This window comes from Parambassis ranga, chromosome 16 (genome assembly GCF_900634625.1).
Source record: "Parambassis ranga chromosome 16, fParRan2.1, whole genome shotgun sequence".
NCBI lineage: Eukaryota > Metazoa > Chordata > Actinopteri > Ambassidae > Parambassis > Parambassis ranga.
This window is the reverse complement of record NC_041036.1, coordinates 9,367,367-9,389,101: the sequence shown is the minus strand read 5'-3', so window position 1 is coordinate 9,389,101 and position 21,735 is coordinate 9,367,367. Positions and strand designations below refer to the sequence as shown.

Genomic DNA, 21,735 nt, shown 5'->3' with positions numbered 1-21,735 from the left:
CAAGTGGCAAATTGTTAATCCAAATTCAAGATAACTCTGTTATTCGCCACCATAACGTCACAATTCTACACGAAATGTAATTCCCACTAGTATTAGCCTTTTAACCACCGTTATTATTCGCTCTAATCAAGCAGCAGCTGTGTGCTGCAGCCAGTTAGACGTCTTTGCTATCAGCTGGTACATTTACAACCTGATGTCTGACCGTATAAACAACAACTCTTTGAGAACTATTAGAATTAAAAATGTCCAACACTATGATGATTTTGCAAAAGAAAGGCACTTTACAGGTCATTTGTTTTATTTAATCTTAAATGATGGTAAGCTCACAAAAAGAATAATAACTTCATTTTTCCTTTCTTGAAGGGATGGAGAATTTCATCCTGTATGAGGAGCTTGGAGCAGGCCACAACTCTGTTGTCTATAAAGCAAGAAAGAAGAGCAATCTCAACTATGTAGCCATCAATTGCTCCGATAAAGCCAAGAGACCTGAGATCACTAACCATGTAATATGTTGTATTAAACTTTATGAAAATATTAAGCTATTTTTCTTTACATTTGAACAAATGATGTTTTGGTTTTCTCTACTTTTAGGTACGTCTCAGCCAGGATCTGAACCATCCAAATATAGTGAGCTTCTATGAGTGGTATGAAACCAGTAACCACCTGTGGATGGTAGTGGAGCTCTGTACAGGTCAGTCTTGTAGTCACGGCAAGCTGGTACATATAATAAGATGTGGAGAAGCATCTGAAAACAGCTTAAAACTGAAAGGATTTCACAAAAACACACTTGCCATTATAAATAGTTTTTAATTACAAGTACTTTTTTATGTAAAATGGTTTGCTGATGTTCGGTGCTAATAATGCTATTGTTGTTTGCAGCTTTCTCACTTTTCCCCTTTTCTATTTTCATCAATAGTCTCTTTTCTCTGTGTCCATATCAGGTGGTTCCCTGAAGTCTGTAGTCACTCATGACGGAAGTCTGCCAGAAGATGTGGTGAGAAGGTTTGGATGGGACTTGGTCAAAGGCCTAAAATACATCCACGAAGTAGGAATCATTTTCTCTGACCTGGCCCCTGCTAAGGTTTGCATTTACATTCATGTCTGTATAGGACTCAAGCTGTAACGGTAATATTATTGCAATATGAGTACAGCAGATCCTCCCTTGCCCACAGATTCTACTAGATGGAAGTGGTATTCTGAAGTTTGGCAATTTTGGCCTGTCGAAGGCAGAGGGAGAGACACTACAGGATTTTTTTACATTGCTCTATAATTCTGAGGAGACAGAGGATCAGAATGGGAAGAAGAACTTGGACAACATCAGGACAAGACTACAAGGTACGCAGCAAGAATACAGCAGTGCAATTGCTGTTGATTTGACACAGTGATCATATATTATACATTTGGGGACCAAATACTTGACAAGTTATTGATCTAAAATGTCACAGTAATTACAAATAACATTAGCTACACAATTATCTTGTTGTACAGTTGTTTTATTCTTTTATTGTATGTGTTTGTGTGCATATTTTTCAGGTTCTCCAACATACAGTGCTCCAGAAGTTTTGCAGGGATCAGAAACCAATATGAGCTCAGATCTCTGGGCTCTTGGTTGTATACTGTACTACATGTACACTGGTACATATGCTTACACAAACTCACACACCCTATTGCACATGCATATATTACCTTTAAAAAGACTAGACTATACCAGAATAACACTTTGTGTTGTTTTCTAGGCAAACCTCCTTTCTACTCTGAGAGCCACACTGAACTTATAGAGATGATTTTGCATCAGGAACCACCTTCTCCCAGACAGACAGGTTAAACACACCTCCTGACTTCTTTTTTTCAATTAACCTTTGTTTTTTATACTTTAGGTTTTGTTACTACTAAGCAAAACAAACTATGATACCATGTTTATGCCAGCTATGCAAATTAAATTAATTGTGTGTTTGTTAGTGTTTTCTGCAGATCCCCCCAGTCAGGACTTCCAGTGTCTTCTGAAAGGCTTGCTCAACAAAAAAATGGAAAAGAGGTCAGGTTTATAAACATGCAAAATAATCTGTTGTAATCGTAACTACTGTCATCATTTCATCGTATTCGCCATATTTGTGTGTTCTAATGTTTAGGATGGACTGGCCAGAATTGCTGGATCACCCTTTCTGGACAAAAGTTCGAGAGGAGGAAGCTAATGCAGAAGAAGGTAAAGAGGAGGAGGATGAAGAAGGTGAAAAAAATGGCTGTGTTAGGTGAGTGCTGGTATATTTCTTCTATGGAATTTTCATCCTGCAGCATTCTACATTTTTGTAGCCATTTTACTTGATCTAGGTTTGTGAAAGAGTAGGAATGTACACATTATTGCTATGCTATGTATGATGTAGCCATAAAATACCTTTCAACAGAGTGGCACAACCTGCTGAATTTTGAGATTAATTAAACTTGTTCAATAGTTTGTCTTACTGTGATTTTCTCTTATTACTTCCACAGCCACACCAGGGTGTGTGACTTTACTCCACCGGCAGAGGTAGAAAAGCTCCCTGACAGCCACTCAGTTATCACACAGCCACCTTATCGGATGTCTAAGAAACTAATTTCATCACATACCACTGCATCCACTGACAAACCATCTGACAGAAGGATTGACAGGGAAGAATCTGTTAAACTGACATGCTATGGAGACTTAACAAACAGTCAGCGTTTGAGAAGGGAGGAAGGAAACGAGAGAAGAGGAGAGGGCCAGGCAGAGACTGAAGACGATCCCAAGCTACCTGGAGCCCTGGAGATGAGCCACACTCTGCAGCCAAATAAGTCATTCACATTAGGTAACAAATTAAAATAAAGTAATTCTTAATCTTAAATTTTGGGTTATCTTTATCTGGTTTAGGTGAGACATGGGAGGTTAATATAGTGCCCTGCAGGCTATAGAATCTTCTGAAAATATACAGCTTTTTTTACACCTAGCCAAGGCTGTTGCTCAGCAGTTGCATTTAAAGAGAAGAAATACCTTGTTTATGTATGTACTGTAGTTTTTATTCCTTTACATTATTTCCTCTTTTTCCTCCCCTATTTCCTCAACACTTGTAATCTGTATGTTCTCTTTTCTAGACAATGTTTCAGAGCTGAGGCCAAAGAGTGGTGTGGATGAAGACAACACTGAGGCAATTTTTCTGCTCAGGTATTCTATTTACTATAGTACAAAAGTAGTCAGGATATGAAATATGATTTTGAAATGAGTGCCCAATTCTCCTTACACATCTGTCTTATACGGTACTCTCCAATACTAAACTACACGACATCAGACTCTTTTCTCTTGTTCCTCTAGCTCCTCTGCCAACTCAAGAAGGAACAACAGTACCTCTGACTGTCCAAACCAGAACTCTGCACCTCAGGTTGCTGTCACTGTACGTACACTGGTGTGTGTTTTATTTTCTCGAGGCTGACTTCTGATCTTCTTCTTTTCTATTATACTTTTTTCAGGCCAGTACAGGCAGTAGCATCACATCCTCTGTGAAGGGACTTCTCCATACTGACTCTGATCTGACTATTGCCCCAATCATTGACAACCCAAAGGTACATGGTTAAATGTATTTTATAAGACTTATTTGCACATATTCTGGACTTAAATACATACCATGAATTTTGCTAAAGACATTGATGACTCATGTTCTCTTTCTGTTTACCAGATTCTCAAGAATACCGCTGTGCGTTTTGATCCCAAAACCCTTTGTGTGCCAGCATATTCAAGTATGTATTTTTTTATGACTACCATGCAGAGTTATTGCTCTCTTGTCTGTAAAGAGGTTTTCAGTGCAGGGTCATTAGGCCCAGGCTAGGCCTTGAATCTGAAATTGTCCTTTCCTTTCTCCAGTTGAGAAGCTGCAGACAATGTGTGATGAAGAGTGGACGGTCTTCCTTTCGCAGCTCTGTTCATCCCTTGAAGAACAGAGCACCGCTAATTCTGTCTTCTCGCCCGCTGCTCCAACTCCATCCACAACCATTCGATCCAAACTCAATCTGCTGTGCTACCTCTGTTGTGTAGTTGGACACAAAGCTATTGCTAACAAGCTGATTAACTCAAAACTGGTAGGAAAACACGTATTTACATATTTTGGTCCATGTTCAAATTTTTTCTGTTGGCATGAGTGTATTTATGTATTTGTGCGTAAACTGAATGTCAGTGTGGTGTATATTTTCCCTTCTTCAGTCTTTTAGCTCTCCCCTGTCCTTGTGTTCCCTCTATGACACATATACCAGCCATTTGTTTCCCCTGTCAGCAAAGAGCTTCACTAGGAGGGTTCTTGCTGTTGCTCCCAGCTAGTCATTAGTCAAGTGAATCATTAGAACAATGCAAGGACATAGTCACATAGAATTATTCAGGGCCTAAATGGTCCACACTTTCATCTATCTTTGAACATGGAATACCTGAAACATTATTTTCTTCTTCAAGACATGTAACATTGTTTTTTCCTTGATATTTCCACACATCTTTCCCTACTTACCTAACAATATGTGAGTGAACTCTAACTCTCCAATCTTCTCCACCTGTCACCCAGCTACAAGTATTGACCCAGCAGTTACGACAAGCTCCTAACTGGGATGTGTAAGTACATTATTTATCTGTTAATGCATGAATGTTTAAAAAGGGTCACCACCAACACAAATGGTACAACTTAGGTATAAACAAACTTAACTTTGTTTTGCAGGTCACAAACTTTTGCTTTCCTATTGACGATTCTTGAATTAGTGTTACAAATGTTCAGAAGGTTATGTAATATGATATGCAAACTAAAAACCAGTGTATCTGTTTCATTAAGTGAAAATAAAATGTTTTGCAGGCGGAGCAAAGTTCTCAGAGTGATGGGCCTGCTGGCTCTACACTGTACTGACCTCGGAGAAGACAGTCCTGTGTCTGAGGTTCGAAACGCACACACACACACTTACACACTTCATCATAGCAACTAGCAATTGGCAGACTTGCTTCTGTAATGTACACAAAGCAACAATGCAAACAGGTACATACACAGTCACATACAGACATTGGTGATGTAGACCGGAGATAGTATTAGATAGTATTATCTCTTAGTTAACTCTGCAAAAAATTTGGTCTGAAACTTATAATCAGTTTTACTTAAGTCTTATTAAACTGTTTATTAACAAAATCGTGGAGCTCTCCTAATTAAAATCTTCAATGCCCTGAGACTTGCAGTACTAGTGTGTACCGTAAGGTGGCAGTAAGTAGCCATATGAATTTATTGGAAAGTAATCTCAGAGCATCTATAAGAAAATACATAAAACACAACAGTGAGTTAGTGTGGTGTTTCTTTTTTAAGGAGGTCCTGTCTTGTATGTTGTGCATAACTATGATTTAATATCTTTTTAAAAGATGTGTAATTTTTGGTTGGACATCAGTACTGCTTTGGTCTCTGTAAAGGTAAAGAGTATCTCTGTCCTAAAACAAGCTGAGGATGGGATTATATGCTCTCACCACTCTAACTTTGTACACTAGTACCAGTATTTTCCTGCTGGTGGCGTAGAAAACCTGCAGGACAGCATTTTCAGAGTTATTACACACACACACACACTCTCTCTCTCTCTGTCCCTCTCTCTCTCTGTCTAATCTGATCTTGCGTGCTCTCCCATTTTTTACAAAAACATACACACAAAAGGTCTTGCTGGTTATCACTAGATTGTTTCCCATATTTGCAAGACCATCATCTTGCTTATACACTACTCCATTATAAACTTTAATTTCATACATTAGTATAGGTATAATCGTAGCATACACAGTGTATGACCACACATGGGCTAAGAATAGACATTCAGTACAATTAAGCAAATCACAGTTAAGTCATGTAACTGATAATATTATATGACTTTTATACTATTGTGATTATCTCTAAGTCTTTATTGCTCTATTGAATTGTACACTGTACGTGTGAACTGATTATCTGCACATTAAACATATGAACATACAGTAAATGAAGCAACCTTTACTGTAAAGTGATGTATTATACAGAGGAATGTTTCTGTTAAGCAATCCTTACTAATGTGAATGTGGTTGAAGAAATAAAAAAACACCCAAAAATGATAACTAAATGCAGTTCAAGAGCACATTATAAACATTATTGCCATTAGAAATGTGTAAATTATTGTTAGTCTGTAGTTTAAGACTACATTAGACAACTAATTCAGTGGCTTCATCTTGGCCTTGCACACATTTACATGTTGTAACACATTGTGCTGAACTAATTCAACATAAAAGCAGTTTTGTATGGAGCCTCTTTACCTCATTTGATCCCTTCATCCTGTACAGAACTTTTTGCCCCTGTCTTTTTCTACCTTGTCTCTGCTCTTGTTTTATCTCTTCACATCTGTTTATTCTGAGTGAAATCCATTCTGGCACCTGTGATTTTGTGCGAACATCTGCTCTGGTTTTCTCTTTTTCTTCACTTGTTCCAGCTCTTTACTGCTACTCGAGTCGTCACGGCGAATTACAAAATGGCCGACTCTAGCATACCAATGGTTTTTTTTCGGTGCTTGTTGATAAAGACAAATGGCGGAACATTTTTTTCGCTATCCTCCTTTACTCCCCTCAGCTACCATAGGATGACTAATTGTAAAGAAGAGGACAAAGCTGTTCGCTTGTGCCCATGCATCTCTCTGTGTTTCTGTTTGTGTCTTTGGTCGTGTGTGTCCATCTATGGACTCAGCGGGGGCTCTCCGTCTGCTTGTGTGTGTGTGTTTGTAAGTGGGCACAGGATTGTTTTGAAGCATGTTTGTGTGAGCGCTCAGCAGGGGTCCTGCGTGTGTAGATTTGTGTGTCTCTGTTATGGCTTCCTTGGTGTGTATTTGTGCCTGCAAATACTCTGTGTTTTTGTGTATTCTTATGTTATAGGGCTGCTAACAGATGACCAGTGAAATGACACACACTCTCACGCATTTTTCTGTGTGTGTGTGTGTGTGTGTGTCTCAGCAGGGGTTCTCCTTCTGCAGTTCGTCTGATCAGCGTGTTAGGGTTGGGCTTAGTAACCATGGTAACTGCTATATGCTTCGATCACCCTCTGAGAAACACATGAACACAGATTCACTCTTGAGACACCTGTCTGTCTGTGCATCTCTTTTGTCTCATATTTACCTTCTTTTCTGTTCCATTTCTTTCTGTTTTATCTTTCTCTAGTAAGCCTGTCTTTGTCCCTCACTCTTAAATAGTATTAAATGAGTTAATGTTGCTGTCATAAGCTTGCTGCTTTTTTGCAATGTTTGAAACCCATGCTTTCAAAACCAAATTCATGTGATTTTCTCCACCACTTATCATCCTTTGTAAAGTTTTCTGTGGCTTTACCAGGGGCTTTTGCTGCTAAAGCTTCCACTGTGCAGGTTTCAATGGGTTATGAAGTCTTAACATTCTTAGAGCAAACGGCAATCTGTAGGAACACACATTCAGAGGGTACTGGCTCCAGGAAGACTTTACTGAATGCATTTGTGGTACAATTTGCAAAGAGGAGATGAGAGGTTGTGAAAAACAACAGCTTTCAATATCAGAAACATTGCAGCATAAATTAAGTCAAAAACAAAATGTGTGACAGTTTCCTGGATATGTGTGGGTGGGTTTGATCACTTACCTGTAATTCACTAATGAAAGAATTCAGAGAACTTCTTTCTTTAGACATGTAGTTGTTCCAGATGCTTGTCGCCTTGCTTGCATCTTATATGTGGTTCTAAGTGCAAAATGTATCATGTGCTGTGTTGTATTTTTCTGTTATTTTGCTTTGTGCTGTTATGCACATTCATAACGTGCAAATGTATCCTTGTGTGCACTCATCTGCATTGTTTGCTCTGAGGTACTGATGCTGAGATAATGTTGTCTCAGGGATGATAGGTCTGTTTATGTTTGGTTTTGCCTCTGGCGCGTTTCACAGCGATGCCTTTCAGTACGCTCTGTTGAGAGCAGCTGCATGACCAGTGTCGAACACACCCCAGATCACTCAGCCATTTAGATTATGCAAGGTTTCAGTTCAGCAAGGGTTGGAGGGAAAAGAATGCAAAGCAGTAATGTAGAAAGATGGGAAAAACAATTAGTAGAAAGTGTCATGACATTGCATGCTTTAAAGTTCACGCACTATAGGTCATCAACAAGAGTGACTTCTGCTCACCATATACTGCCATTAATGCTCAGCATTCCATTAGTAAACTGATAATATACAATGCTGAGATGTCTCAGCATGACCGTATACCACTGCACCACAGGCAGGAATAACTCTTCCAATACATGTTGAGAGAGAACATGTCAAACAGACTGTTAACACTCTGCACCCTAACCAAGACAGAGAGACAGCGTGGTGAGAGACACTGCAAGCAAGCCAGTGTGAGAAAAAGATGTAGGGGAGAGAAATGTGATATGTAGCTGACAAACAGAATGTAGAACAGACAGAGAAAAAATAGAAGTTGATGGGAAAACAACAGAGGATGGCTGGAAAGATGTTAAAAGAAAACAGTGAAGCAGAGAGACGTAATGATAGAGGCAGAACTTGCATCAGATCACAGAGGGGGGAAGCTGGCACTAATGCTAATGCCAGGAAGCAGCCAGCCAGCAAGGCTGTCTCTGCATATACTTAACTTTGCATGTGAGTGTGATGTGCATTCCTTACAAGTGCACATAATGCTATGCATTTAATGAATGCTCTGTATGTTCCTAGTATACCCTATATGCATTGCTATGTGTATGCATGTGTGTACATGTTGTTTTCAGTGAGAGTGCTGTTTCTCTTGTAGCTCTCCCTTTCTCCTCTTTTTCACACTTTACTTTCTAGTCTAGTCAAGTTTCTTATTTTAGATGCTTATACAAACTTTATTTCACTGTGGCCTGATGTAATTAGATATAGTCATTTTTTTAGTATAAGTCCTAAACATATAAGTAAATCAACTAGTGAGTCAGCCGTAACCTGAAAACTTAAATCCAAACCAAACCTGAAGATAGTCAAGCCAAAACTCTGCTGATGTCAACGGTAAAGGCGCTTCAGCCACTATCATATCATGTGTTACTGTACTGTATTCTGAGACTATAAACTCTGTCTATAAAGGTATGCTTGAAATGTTGTGTGTTTGGTGTTTGATTTTTTTCAATATTAAAACAAGTGCTGATTAAACCTTTCCTTGTTGCCTTTCCAGGCTGTGTCCACCTTGACAGACCTCCTGAGGGACAATCTGAAGAACACTAAAATAAAGCAGTTCCTGCTGCCACCACTCGGGGAGTTCCTCTACCTTATCTCGTCTCAGGTACACTTCCTGTCAGAAGCCAATGACAGATATAAGAGATACTACTGTGTGGTAATCCAGGGAAAGCATAATAATGAATTCGCATCTAGACAAGTTAGGAATGGGTGCACAGTTACATGCACACTTGTTACGGGCACACAAAGGGCACTGGATACAGTAGATTCCATGGGTGAATACACACACACACACACACACACACATATATATATATATATATATATAGACACATATATACGTATATATATATATACAGAAACAGGTTGTGACAAACTGTGGTCAGAATATAAAAATGTCATCAAGTTAACAGTCTTAATTGACTTATGCTGTATAGAATACAATAATCCACTTGTTGCTTCTCCTACTGAAGACTCGCTCACCACTACAAACTATTAAACACAAATTTGCCAGTATGATTACATTTACATTGTATTCCCCTCACACAGTGCTGCACTTCTCTGTGTTAAGGAATGCACCACAAGATGATGGCTAAATGTGAATAGGGCAGATACTCTGTCAGAGAAAATTTTCTCTAATGGATCAAAACAAATCACAACATTGATGCCGCAAGTAATCTGGTGCAGACATGAATGAATTGAAGTGCTCGTTAGGTAATGGAGGTTAAATCTGCGTGCCGATGACACTGAATTGAAGGGTAATTGAACCAGCTCTGAAAATTACAACAAAAGGAGTTGAGGAGGCCTCATTTGACTTCATTAGAAAGGGTGATGGCATTTTAGTTCTGGTTAACCTCAATCTAGCCAGGAAAGTCAATTGAGCATAAGATTTTTATTTACACGATGATGGATAACCGTCAGAAAATCAATCAGCCGGCCTGATTACAGTTATTATTCTCTGGGAACCATAGAAAATCTTAATGTCTGCAGAAATTGACTCATGTTTTTCTATGGATGCCAGCTTCTCTCACAGATCAGCTAACCAACAATAGGAAATGATTTTTTTCAGGACATTCATAACCTATTCCAGTAAGGTGGAGGGCTTCATGCCATTCAAGTGTTAGGGTGACAAAGTCTACTTGAGTAATTCCATAGTTTAGCACGAGTTATGTGTAATAATGAGTAAACAAAGGTTTTAAAGAGGAGTAATGAGGACTTCACACTATTAGCAACAACAGAGAGCCATTTGCTGTGTGGGTGTATTTTATCATAAAAGACCAGTTATTCCAGAATGCAGGAAATTTAATGCTCGTCCAGCAAGCAGTTGTTGTTTGATCCGTCCTTTGCGAGGGTTATGTTGGACTCCGTTTGCTGTTTGATAGGCTGGTTAGTCTTAGTGTTTGCTGCATACCACAGAAACATGACGGTTTACTGGACTTTGAATGATAGTTTCAAAGTTGAAATAAAACACTCTAAAGCTTAGAACCAGGTCACACTTGCTATTTTGTACAGCACATATGCTAAAACATTACATCAACTGTAACTAAAAGGGGATTAATCTGTTTTGAGGCAGACTCTGCTTGCTGAATACAATAATACACAGAATCAGTTTTTGGATCAACATTAGTGCGATCTAATATATTTATTAATATCTCTATTATCTTTATCATTCCTACCCAAGGCAGGTGGGCCCAGTTTGTCTATATAGTGGCAGGAAAACATTTTTTGAGTAGAGTGCAATGGTACTTTATGTGTCCCCAGGTAAAATTATCTGCTTTTTCTGCAGTAGCAGCAGTCAATGACAACGATTAGCTATAGCCTCCAGTGCTGTCTTTTTCCTCAAGGTTAGATGTAGCCCAGAGCTTAGCACAGTAACAATGGGACAGAAGTGTTTCATAAAAAAATATACATTTGTTCAAATTGTCTGAATGTTTTGGAATGTTAGACTGTACTGGAAAGAGAGTATATTTAGTCAGGAAAGGAAGAACACATAATTGTCATGATCAAGCAACTAACAGTTTGGATGTAATCAATTAAGTAACTTAAAAAATCCTTAAAGATGACCTTGAAATTATCACCCGGGTCTCAGGGACATGATGAAAAAAATATTCTGTACATTTTATGTGGTAATATTAAAAAGAAAGAAATTAACTATGTATACAAGGGTATGTGTATAATACATGAATTTAGAAAGCGAGTGTTCATGCACAGCCATAATAACCAAGTATAGTAATCAAGATGTCTTGACTCCTTGTGTTCCCTTTCCCCTCCCTGACTTGGCCTTTCCTTGCCCTTTTTCCTCACTCCTCTTTACTTGCATCTCCTCGACTTTATCTGTCTGCCTTCCTCTCACTCCCACTCTACTCCTCCACTGCCCCCACCCCCCTAACTATAACCCCCCCAAACCCCCCACACCCTTTCTCCCTGTCTTTTCTATGCCTCTCTATCAGGAGGAGAAGAGAGGATCCCCAGAGGGACTGTGGTTCGTTCCCGCTGCCGCCTACACTGGCTTAATGAGGAGCCTGCGGGAAGGGGTGAGTGTCTCTGTGTATGTCTGCGTGTGTCTGTTTGTGTCTGTGCCTGTGTAGCTGTGACTAAGTCTCTCCCTCACTGTGTGTGTGCGAGTATGTGGCAGGGGATCCCTGTGAACAGTAATGATGAGGCAGCTGTGGGGGCCTTAAGCGTTGTTTGCCAGCTGCAAGTCAAGGGCATGCAGAGCAGTCACACACACAGGCGTGCACACACACTTTTACCTGCATCAAACACAGCCCTTTACTGCTCAGCAACCTGACCTCAGCAGCAATTAGGACCCTCCAGACACACACATACAGTAGATGGAGCAGGAGCGCAAGTGGAAATGTAGACGGCTCTTTCCTTTTTCTGGCTTTCATACTTTTTTTTTCAAACCTGGCTTCACCTTACATATTAGTCTGTCAGAAAAGGTAAAATGATAGGACTGTAAAATATTAAAATTAACTGAAAAATAAACATACAGTATGTCTACAGCAATGCAATAGTGATGGCTTCAGTTCATTTTGGTGTAAAATTGTAAACAGGTGAGAACTGAATGGATGTTGTTTTGTCTTTCAGCGGCAGAACGGGGTCTTACTTTGGTGGCCCACTATAGCAGAATGAATATAGATGAAACTGGTCCACACAGTTGTCAGCTAGTACCTACTGTTGCTTCATTACCACTGGGGGTGTAGTTGGGAGGGGTTGTAGATGAACTGTGGAGGGGTGTGTGTGTGTGACAGGAGCAAGGAGATGGGTGGAGGGGAGGAGAGAGAAGGTTGACTTATTTATCATTATTGAGCTGTGAGAGTATGCTGATGGAAACACACACACACACACACACACACACACACACACACACACACACACACACACACACACACAGCCTTAGGGACCAGACACTCATCCTCAGACCCAACCTGCTTCACACTCTTCCCATCCCTCTCGCCCCTCCCTCCCTCTCTCTCCACCCTGTCTCTATTTCTCTCTGTCCCTGACTAGCTGTTGTTCAGTTGCATTACTGGTATGATATTCCAGATTAGTCCAAATAGTCTAACTTGGTCTCATGGGATTTATATCTCTTGAGTTAACAAAGTGGTCACATGCTTCCATAGATGGTCAAATACTGTAGGTCCTCTACAGGCTGCAAGTTTAGGCACCAGTGGGAAATGGACTACATTGATCAGCTACTGCACACTTAATAATTTTTATTACATGTTAGGAGCTTGGTAGGTATAAGGTATATACATTAAGCAGGATTTTAAAGTTGTTTGAATAAGCAAAATGGGAAAGCATAAAGAGCAGCGGGCAGAAGTGGCTCAGTGGTAGAGCAGGGTCGTCCGATAATGGCGGTTCGCCCCCAGCTCCTCGCTGGTCATTGTTGTGTGTCCTTGGGCAAGGCACTTTACCCACATTGCCTCCAGTGCACTCACTGGTGTATGAATGTGTATAAATGAATCGGCGGTGGTCGGAGAGGCCGTAGGTGCACCTTGGAAGCCACATCTCTGTCAGTCTCCCCTTGGGGAGCTGTGGCTACATGTGTCGCTTACTACTGCCACTATGTGAATGGTGGTGTTAATAAATAATGCATCTGTAAAGCATCTTTCAGTGTCATAAAAAGCGCTTTATAAGTTCAATGTATTATTATTATTATAGTGATTTAAAGTGACTCTAATGACTAGACAATGCAATGTATCTGTATGTATCTGGCTGTGAATGGTACACACTTCCAAATATGACATGCTGCTCATTGTATCTGTCTGTTATTCTAACGTTTCCTTCTTTAATATAGTATGACTCCACCAGAAAGGTCAACCAGTAAATGCTGTGTATTAAAAGTCTGTCTGCAGAAATTTTAAATCTATAAGTATATAATGAATAAGTTGCTTGTGCTGACAGTCACAACTCATATTGTTATTCTTATCCATCTCGTGTATATATATATATATATATATATATATATATATATATATATATATATATATATATAAATAAAATACTCATAGTCCTTAAAGTTAACATAGGTTAATAAATATCAGTAATTAAAATCATTTCTACATGGCAGAAAGCAACAAAGCATTCAATAAGGGCTATACTGTCATTTCATCTGTGTAACTTGTTCTGGAAAGTTATTCTAAGTTACTAATATTAAACTATAAGTTGGAGTGTGCACAGCTTAATATAACATAATAATAATAATAATGTATAAATACTAACTTTTTTTGAAGTCATGAAATTAGCAACAGTCTGCTGGCTGTATATAAAAGTGTAAAAATCACTCTTATTCCAGTTCCCCTAAACAGCCCCACAAATAATAACACCTCAACTATTATTAGTTCATTGCTTGTCTGTGTCTTAAGTATTTTTCAAGTGCATTTCTTGTAGTTGGCTGTAAAATTAGATTAATTTCTATGAATGTACAACATGTAAATCTAGTGCCACACTGTTTATTGCATGACAGCACTGAGATACAAGGCCAAGACCCTGTCTATTGCGCTCTAGGCGGTATGTTTTTGATGCGGTTTCTGACCCACTGGGTCACCCCAGCCCCCTTCTCTGCTGTTCAGTTTTCCTGATTTACAAGTAAAGCACTGCAGAGAGGGATACAGATTGTACTAGAGGAAGGGTTCAACTTGGAGGGGGCCACAGAGCCATAGAGAGCATTGCATGGTTTTGCCAGTGGAGAGGGGGATATTGAGGGAAGGCAAGGAGTGACAGAAAGGAAGATAGAAAGGGGATCAGTGTAGTGGGAGGGGGAGGAGATGGCAGGGAGGCAGAGTGAGAAAGAGAGATAGTTGTACTTGGAGTGGGGGAGTGGATGGCACGGAGTGAAAGGCAGGTTTCCAGGCCAGACTTGAGCTGCAGGAAATTATTTATGAGCCTGAACAAGATGATGCTTCAGCTGCCTATGATGAAAAATCTGTGTGCATGTCTGTGTGTGCATGCATGTGTGCGTGCCATAGAGATGATGTGTGAACAGTATTGCAGTGAAAGAAGCCAAGGGGCAGAAGGCAGAAATCCCCCGTACACACACACTCATGCGGACCCACACACAGCAGTGGTGAACCTATTAATGATTTATGACTATCTTCCACAAAGGAGTGGAGAACAGAGGGGGACTCTAAAAGACAGTCATGGGTCCTACCCTCATGTCTAACATGGGATGACCACCTCATGTGCATCTATATTCACAAGCACACACACACGGCCTAGATGAAACCAATTGTGTAATGAAATGATGTCACATCTTAACACAAAGAGAAAGGAGACAAGGATGTTCATAATCCTGTCCATCCATCTACCTGTGTTGTGCCTTTTTTCATTCATATTCTTTTTATTGACCTGTTTTTCTGTATTTACAAATTAAGTCTTATGGTTACTTATACATCTACAAGTTGCTTCTTCCAGTTATTTCTTCCACATGTCCATCTATTAACTGTTGTGTCTCTCTTGCCTGATTAGTGGTGCTGTGTGAGGCTCGGAAAGGCTGTCTGTCTCTCTGCCATAGGGGCTTATTCAAAACCAGGTGCACTGGCTTCCAAAGGACTTTAATTACAGAGAAAAACCACATCAGACATGTGAACGTATGCACCTGTGCACGCCCAGGCATACAGACCTGAGTGAAGTGATGTCGTTTTTGTGATCTATGTGTCTTTCTACTTGAGCCTCAGAGGACAGGTGCAAACAGGTTTGGATATAAACCGGATCCACTGATCAACACTCAAGACAGGATTTTATTGTTCCATATCTGCCTAGTCTTTTAAGTCTTTCATTTGAGGACGACTTCTTTAGCCAAAGGTTCAAAGTGTGTAAATCTTATCTGTCAACTCTGAGCCGTTAAATAGAGAGATCTTAAGTTTGACCTGCTTGCTACTAAGCTTGTCAATCTTGTTGAAACCTGATGAAAAAGAGGGAAATCTTGTTTTAACGACATATAGAAATGGCCTGTTTCTTTTCAAAAAATACCAAATTTACGTTGATGCTGAGGAATGTATGAAGAAAGAATGCTTTCTTAGAGAACTAGGGTGCTTGTAATGGTCTTTCCACTAAGCAAATGTCGCTTGTTTGAGACAACATCTCTGGAAAACTGGACTTCATACTTAGAAGGAACCAAATACCAATTATTTTGGAGGACATAAAAAAAAAAAATTTTCTGATGCACTTATAATCTTATACTTATCCAAGTATTTGGAAATCCATAAGGATGTCATTGTACTTGTCTAACATCAACAATGCACAGAATGCTTTTTTTAGCATTTGTATAACATGAACCAGTGCTACATACCACAGTAACAGGAAATGCATTAAAAAACACAGAAGGGGGGGGGTGTTGTGGCTTAGGGGTTAGTGTTATGGTTTGGAAGGTCGCAAAATTGTGGTTCAATGTTGCCGTATTCAGCTCACTGAGACCTCTACGCCCACTTGAGGCTCTACGCCCCACGACAGCCCAGTTGCTGGCTTTGGGATATAAATTTCTCTTACATTTCTTTAAACTTGACTTTCTGGATATGCAAGGTTTAACTAGGACTTTAAACTTAATATAATGAGTGTGCTTCTTGAATGAACTTATTTCTCATACTGGCAGACATTATAATGAGAAGAACTTACTCTTTCCTTTCCTGTATTTCTCTTGCTGCATCATAATGATGGAATTTCTTGCACCAGTTTCTTGTTTCTAACCACATGTAAAGATATCTTCCTCACTCACTCTCTCTCCCTCTTTCTTTTTAACACTCCCCCTCTCTGTGTGTAGTTCCTGGCAGGGCTACAGTCTATTAAACACACAGACAGTGGGAGCTCCCCCGTGGGCTCATTAGTGAGCTGGCCCGCACGGCCTGGGGAATGCTGGAACAGACCATTCTAGTGGTTCCCAAAGGGGTGCCAGAGGATTCATTGCTGTCGTTCAACGTAGTCCCAAGGTGTTGAGTACACAATGTGATGTTCTATATTGGATTATTAGGTTGGTTATTTAAGTTATCAGTTATGACTAGAGTTCCCATGTGGTGGGATATATGATATGATGAATCTGTATAATGTGTAATAGCCATAGATCACAGCCAGATCACTGATGTATTAAATGTTAGAAGAATCAAAATTTTGTTACATTTTTGAAGTTTATGTTCTTTAGTTTTTTTTCAGATGCAAGGTTTCTGCAGGAGTGAAGAGATATTTTTGCTGTTCTTGCATGGTGCATGTTAAAAGAGGTGGTAAAATTGAAATTGAAACTTTCACCTTGGGTTCTGCTCTATCTGATGAACAGCAGCTGTAGGCATTTTAAATTACTGTTTTGAATCTGCTCTAAAAGATTGCTGCCAGGTTTTTATGATAGAAATGTCTCAAAATATGTATCCTATCTTGCTTAGCTCTATCTGTTACTCTTCGAAAGATACTGAGCAAACAGCATGTGTAAACATATCACCATTTGGGTCCATTGTAGACCTAAATTCAAGCTGACTAGAGCTGCAAGTACTTGTGAAGAACAAAAACAGTACAGTCAGTTTTGGAGGTGGTTTTATGTGACAGTCTTATGTGAGTATCATTATCTATCACCTGCAAAATTTATCAGAATTACCATGCTAAATTGCCACACTATATGAACCTTTATCGCAAAATATGAATAGTCTCTATTCTATCTCATATTATCTAGGGAGAGAGGCGTCTAAGTGATGTAACACAGTGAAACACAATAATAACCTGACAGAGGCAATCACTTGTGTTCTACTTCCTGTCTTTCTCTACAATGACTTTCCTGAAAAAACTAATTTCCTCAGCCACAGAGATTTCATTAGGCTGGCCCCATTGTCTGAACACAAACAACTATTCTCTACTGAGGCAAAGGTGTGTGGGCACATGCAGTATACGCGTAGCATACACACAAACATTTATGCACTAATATATGCGTGCATTGGGGCAATCCTGTGCACACTCTCCTTGTTTTGTATTGAGTTGACATTGAGAGTTAATCTAATTTTTAGTTTGTGCTTGCATTCGTGCTATGTTCATTGCTGCATTTTGCACTGTAGCATTTTTTTCAGTTTGTAACTTGACAAAATGACAATGACAAGTCTTCTAAAACATTTCTAAAAATGCTAATTATGTAGGTATGTTCTAGTGTTGGAATGCATGTGCACATTCACACACTAGCATGAAAGTTCAGCTTTGGGCATGTCAGCCACACAGTGTCAGCACAAACTATAGTTCAACTTGTTTCTTTGTGTTTTTGTTATTCTCTGTCCTTGTTCATATAAAGACTCTGCTAAGAAGGGCCATCTGGGTCACTGTCAATGGTGGTGCTGAAGATTTTAAGGTTTTGCAAACTTGTGATTCCAAGATGTCTTAAATTCATAAGTAAAAAATCTTTTTTGTGTTTGGCTTGATGTGCGATTGTTAATTTTCAAGTAATTTGATTTGTGTTTAAATAGAAAAGACTATACCATTGCTATAGCAACCTGTGCAAAGTGATTGAAACATGATGGTCGGGTATTTTCAGATACCCTATTCAGTAATCAACTTTATGAATTCACTAAATAATATGCATTCATATGCCTACTTTACCTCATCACTGCACTGGATGTATTATAAATATTCCATGTGTGGTTCTGTGTCTGTCCTACAGAATGATTCAGTAGTTCATCACATGGCTGCAAAGGCCATAGAAAACATCTCTACCACTGTGGCAGGTCCCTCCCATCCTCTGGTTACCACAGAGATCGGCTCGGCCCTGTGGTACCTGTTCACCCATTCCACTGTGGAGGCTGTCAGACTCACTGCCATCTCTGTAAGTTCACATGCCTATACACACGTATGTGTGAGTGAACAGATATTCCACTATTTTTGTAGAACCTACAAACATGCATATACACACACAGCTGAAAAGAAATATCTCCCGACTCACCTGAACTAATCAACCTAAAATATATTTTGAATGTGTAATGTAAATGTTCATTTTGTCAACTTATCCTTACCTACTTTATATCCAGAGGGGCAGTGTGCTGTGTTTGCTGTCCTGCCATAGTCTTTAGCTTGACACTGGTTTAAGAAATTGTCACCACTGTGTATTGTAAGAATCTGGCCATCCCCTTGCTTTGTAATGTGATCTCAGTTTATGAATGACACACATTGTTCATCTCTCTTTCTGCAGTCTCTTTCTAGACTAACCCGGGTCGTCCCAGCAGTCTTCTTGGCAGTTATTGACACCTGTGGCCCTGCGGCCATCTTGGAGGACGTGGGTACAGCAGGGGCCAGGGTGCAGCAGCACCTACTCGCTGCTATCGCCACAGCCTTACTCACCTCACGCATCCAAACTCACCGTATGGCACAGAGCAAGGTAGGTTCACCCTCTAAAGTATATGTGGATGACTGCAAAGAATATTTTGTGTCAAACTCATACACAGATTACATGTGAACATTATCCAACAAACCTCGACATACACAAACTCAGTGTTTTAAGGATGTACACAGGTAGTACAACAATATTTGACAGGAGATTTAGGAGGAAACCTAGCTGCTGGGTACAGTTTGATTTATAGAGAAGTGTGGATGTGTAATCTCTAATAAGGCATTTTTTAACACAGTGGCTGAGGGATGAAAAACACACTAGATAACTACAAGAACACAAAGAACAAACAAAACTGGGCTCCGGTTTTTGAAACCTTTGCATTGTGCTTCCCCTCTCTCCTGCTCTCTCTTTGTGTAGCTCTTCCACACAGTTCATGAACTAATGCTGAACTGTGCATGAACTAATTTGTCAGGAATTACTTATTTAATTTTTCATAAGACAGACCATCTGGTGTGTATGTGATGTGCTAATCTTGGTAAGGCAGAGGGGCTGAAATTGATTTGAAGGTTTTTTTTTTTTTAACTTGGAGTCTAGCATTGGTAATTGACTCTGAACTGAATTTATTTGCATTGAGCATTTCCAATTTAACACCAGAATACAAACTTAGTACTTCAACTCTGCTCTAATTATACACTGATATGCATCCCCCCTCTTCTCCCACCCTGGCACAGAGACAGACAGTCCAAGAGTTTGTTTACACAGAACTCTGTCTTTCTGTTAGTGTGTGTGTGTGTGTGCATGCATGTGAGGGAGTGACTGTTGTGCATGTGTGTATGCACACAAGCACAAACACTAATTTGTTGAGTGTGTCAGTATCTGGGCTAATTGGCTGAATGAACACGCTGCAGTCTTCTACTTCAGCAAAGCATTATGGGTAGTAGGGAGGGACTTATCAGCTAGGCACACACTACTGGGCTTTGAAATTAATTAACTCGGTGTGTCACTCCATAAACACACATGGCATGTACATTCTTTTAGCACACACATACAGACACACACGCTAGTGGTGCTGGTGATAATGATAATGGTAATGAATGGTGGTCAGTCAAATTTTTTCTAACCAGTTAGACTGCTGAGTGGATGTCGGTCTAAAGTAGCTGTAGGCATCGATGTTGTGTGTATGTGTGCTCATGTTGTGTGATAGAATCTGAGATGATTAAGTTTCAGCTGGTTTGCTAATAGAGTTTTTGAAAATTATATACAATTTTGAACACCTGGAGGAAACAGTTAATGTGAACATTTCAGTTTATTTATGCTTCTTTTGATAAGCTAACTTTATTAAACGTAACAGATTTGTAAAGCACAGTGAAATAAATCAACAGAAGCACAGTCTGTGAAAACTCATTATTCATTTGTGGTTTTGTTTTTTGAAGGATTTGGTGTTCAAGGTTCTACGTTGTCAGGAGAGTCCATCTACACTAACAAGAGCCAAAGCATTACTGCTGCTGCTTTTGCTAATACAGGACAACACACACACACTGCTTTACTGCTGTCAGCACAGGTAAACACACCCACACACTTTTACCCTGCTGAACACCCACTCACTGACATTATAAGAAAATGTCTTAATCCTTGTCACATTTCCTTTGTTTTATCTGAGTAATAACTACATGTTATCTAACATTTATTAATGTATGCAGATTTACTATCATGTCCTCATACACACTTTAAGAATGTGATTAATTTAAATTTTATTTGAAGCATTAATGCATGGCTATTACAGTAAAACTTTTAAGTGAGTTAACTTTTATATTCTTTGTTTCTGCAAAGAATGATAACCCGATGCAAGGATACTACAAGTTTAAATTATAAGTCTGTCAAATAAGAAGCAAAATTTTAAGTGCACTTCATTCCAATAATAACATGTTGATCCTGCTTGAGGGTGCTGTGTGTCTCTTCACTTAACCACATTTCACTGTGCACCAAACCTTAGACCAGTGAAGTTTAATCTTAACTGCACTCTGTCTGTCAGACCACTGGCTAATTAGTTTCTCTGGAATGTAGTTGCCCATGTTCACACATAGACGGAACTGTCAGAGAACAAACAAGCAGCATTTGTGAATTCCATTTCAGGGTGGGATTTCCCTTTAATTATTTAGCTGTAGCTTTCAGTACGAGAGTGTTTCTCTGCTACTCAGCCACACATATCATAGCTAGAACTACATTCCCTCTGCAGTATACATTGTACTGAGCTAAATCCAAAAGTGCGCTGTTTTACTGGAATGTGGTAATGTGTTCACTGTGATGTGCATGCACAAATCACCACAACAAAATCTGGTTAAATCTGTGTATGCATGTTGGTTCTTAAGTTATTCTTATTCTTTCTCTATGAATTGTAATTTAAATACTAGCTTGTCAGTTTAAAAAATAACTTTGTATGCCAGTATGTTATAAAACATACCCAGAAGAAGGGACGTCATTCTGACCAAATTTTTAAGAGTCAGTCTGACTTCATTATGGCTGCTGTATTTGACGATGGTCATTGGACCTTGCCTCTCCATGTTAAACAGAATATTGACCTTATAACTACACTACTGTTTTTTTATTTACAAAAGCACTTTGTCATGTCCATACAAAAATTCAAAGAGGAGAACTTCAAATCAGTGGATGACATATGGTTTGGACATATTCTACAGTAAAGTCAAGTGATCCTCCACCCATTGAATAATTAAACCAACAAATCTCGCCATGCATCCCTTTGAGGAGTGATTTATG

The 21,735-nt window shown here is 39.4% G+C and overlaps 1 protein-coding gene across 2 annotated transcripts in view; it reads left to right on the top strand.

Annotated features, from left to right (window-relative positions):
• The window catches only part of ulk4 (unc-51 like kinase 4), a 54,784-nt gene that overhangs the window by 226 nt on the left and 32,823 nt on the right, over positions 1-21,735 (top strand). Inside the window, exons 2-22 of one of the 2 annotated variants that reach the window (XM_028425366.1) lie at positions 364-503; positions 592-691; positions 942-1,081; positions 1,173-1,335; positions 1,534-1,635; positions 1,737-1,820; positions 1,972-2,035; positions 2,130-2,249; positions 2,488-2,822; positions 3,106-3,175; positions 3,323-3,401; positions 3,478-3,570; positions 3,684-3,744; positions 3,869-4,083; positions 4,554-4,600; positions 4,836-4,914; positions 9,169-9,276; positions 11,621-11,704; positions 18,298-18,459; positions 18,823-19,008; positions 20,394-20,521. In XM_028425366.1, the coding sequence (XP_028281167.1) occupies positions 366-503; positions 592-691; positions 942-1,081; positions 1,173-1,335; positions 1,534-1,635; positions 1,737-1,820; positions 1,972-2,035; positions 2,130-2,249; positions 2,488-2,822; positions 3,106-3,175; positions 3,323-3,401; positions 3,478-3,570; positions 3,684-3,744; positions 3,869-4,083; positions 4,554-4,600; positions 4,836-4,914; positions 9,169-9,276; positions 11,621-11,704; positions 18,298-18,459; positions 18,823-19,008; positions 20,394-20,521 (2,558 nt within the window). In that variant the 5' untranslated portion in view covers positions 364-365. Of the gene's footprint in view, positions 1-363; positions 504-591; positions 692-941; positions 1,082-1,172; positions 1,336-1,533; positions 1,636-1,736; positions 1,821-1,959; positions 2,036-2,129; positions 2,250-2,487; positions 2,823-3,105; positions 3,176-3,322; positions 3,402-3,477; positions 3,571-3,683; positions 3,745-3,868; positions 4,084-4,553; positions 4,601-4,835; positions 4,915-9,168; positions 9,277-11,620; positions 11,705-18,297; positions 18,460-18,822; positions 19,009-20,393; positions 20,522-21,735 lie in introns of both variants that reach the window. The other variant, XM_028425367.1, reaches the window with a different exon arrangement.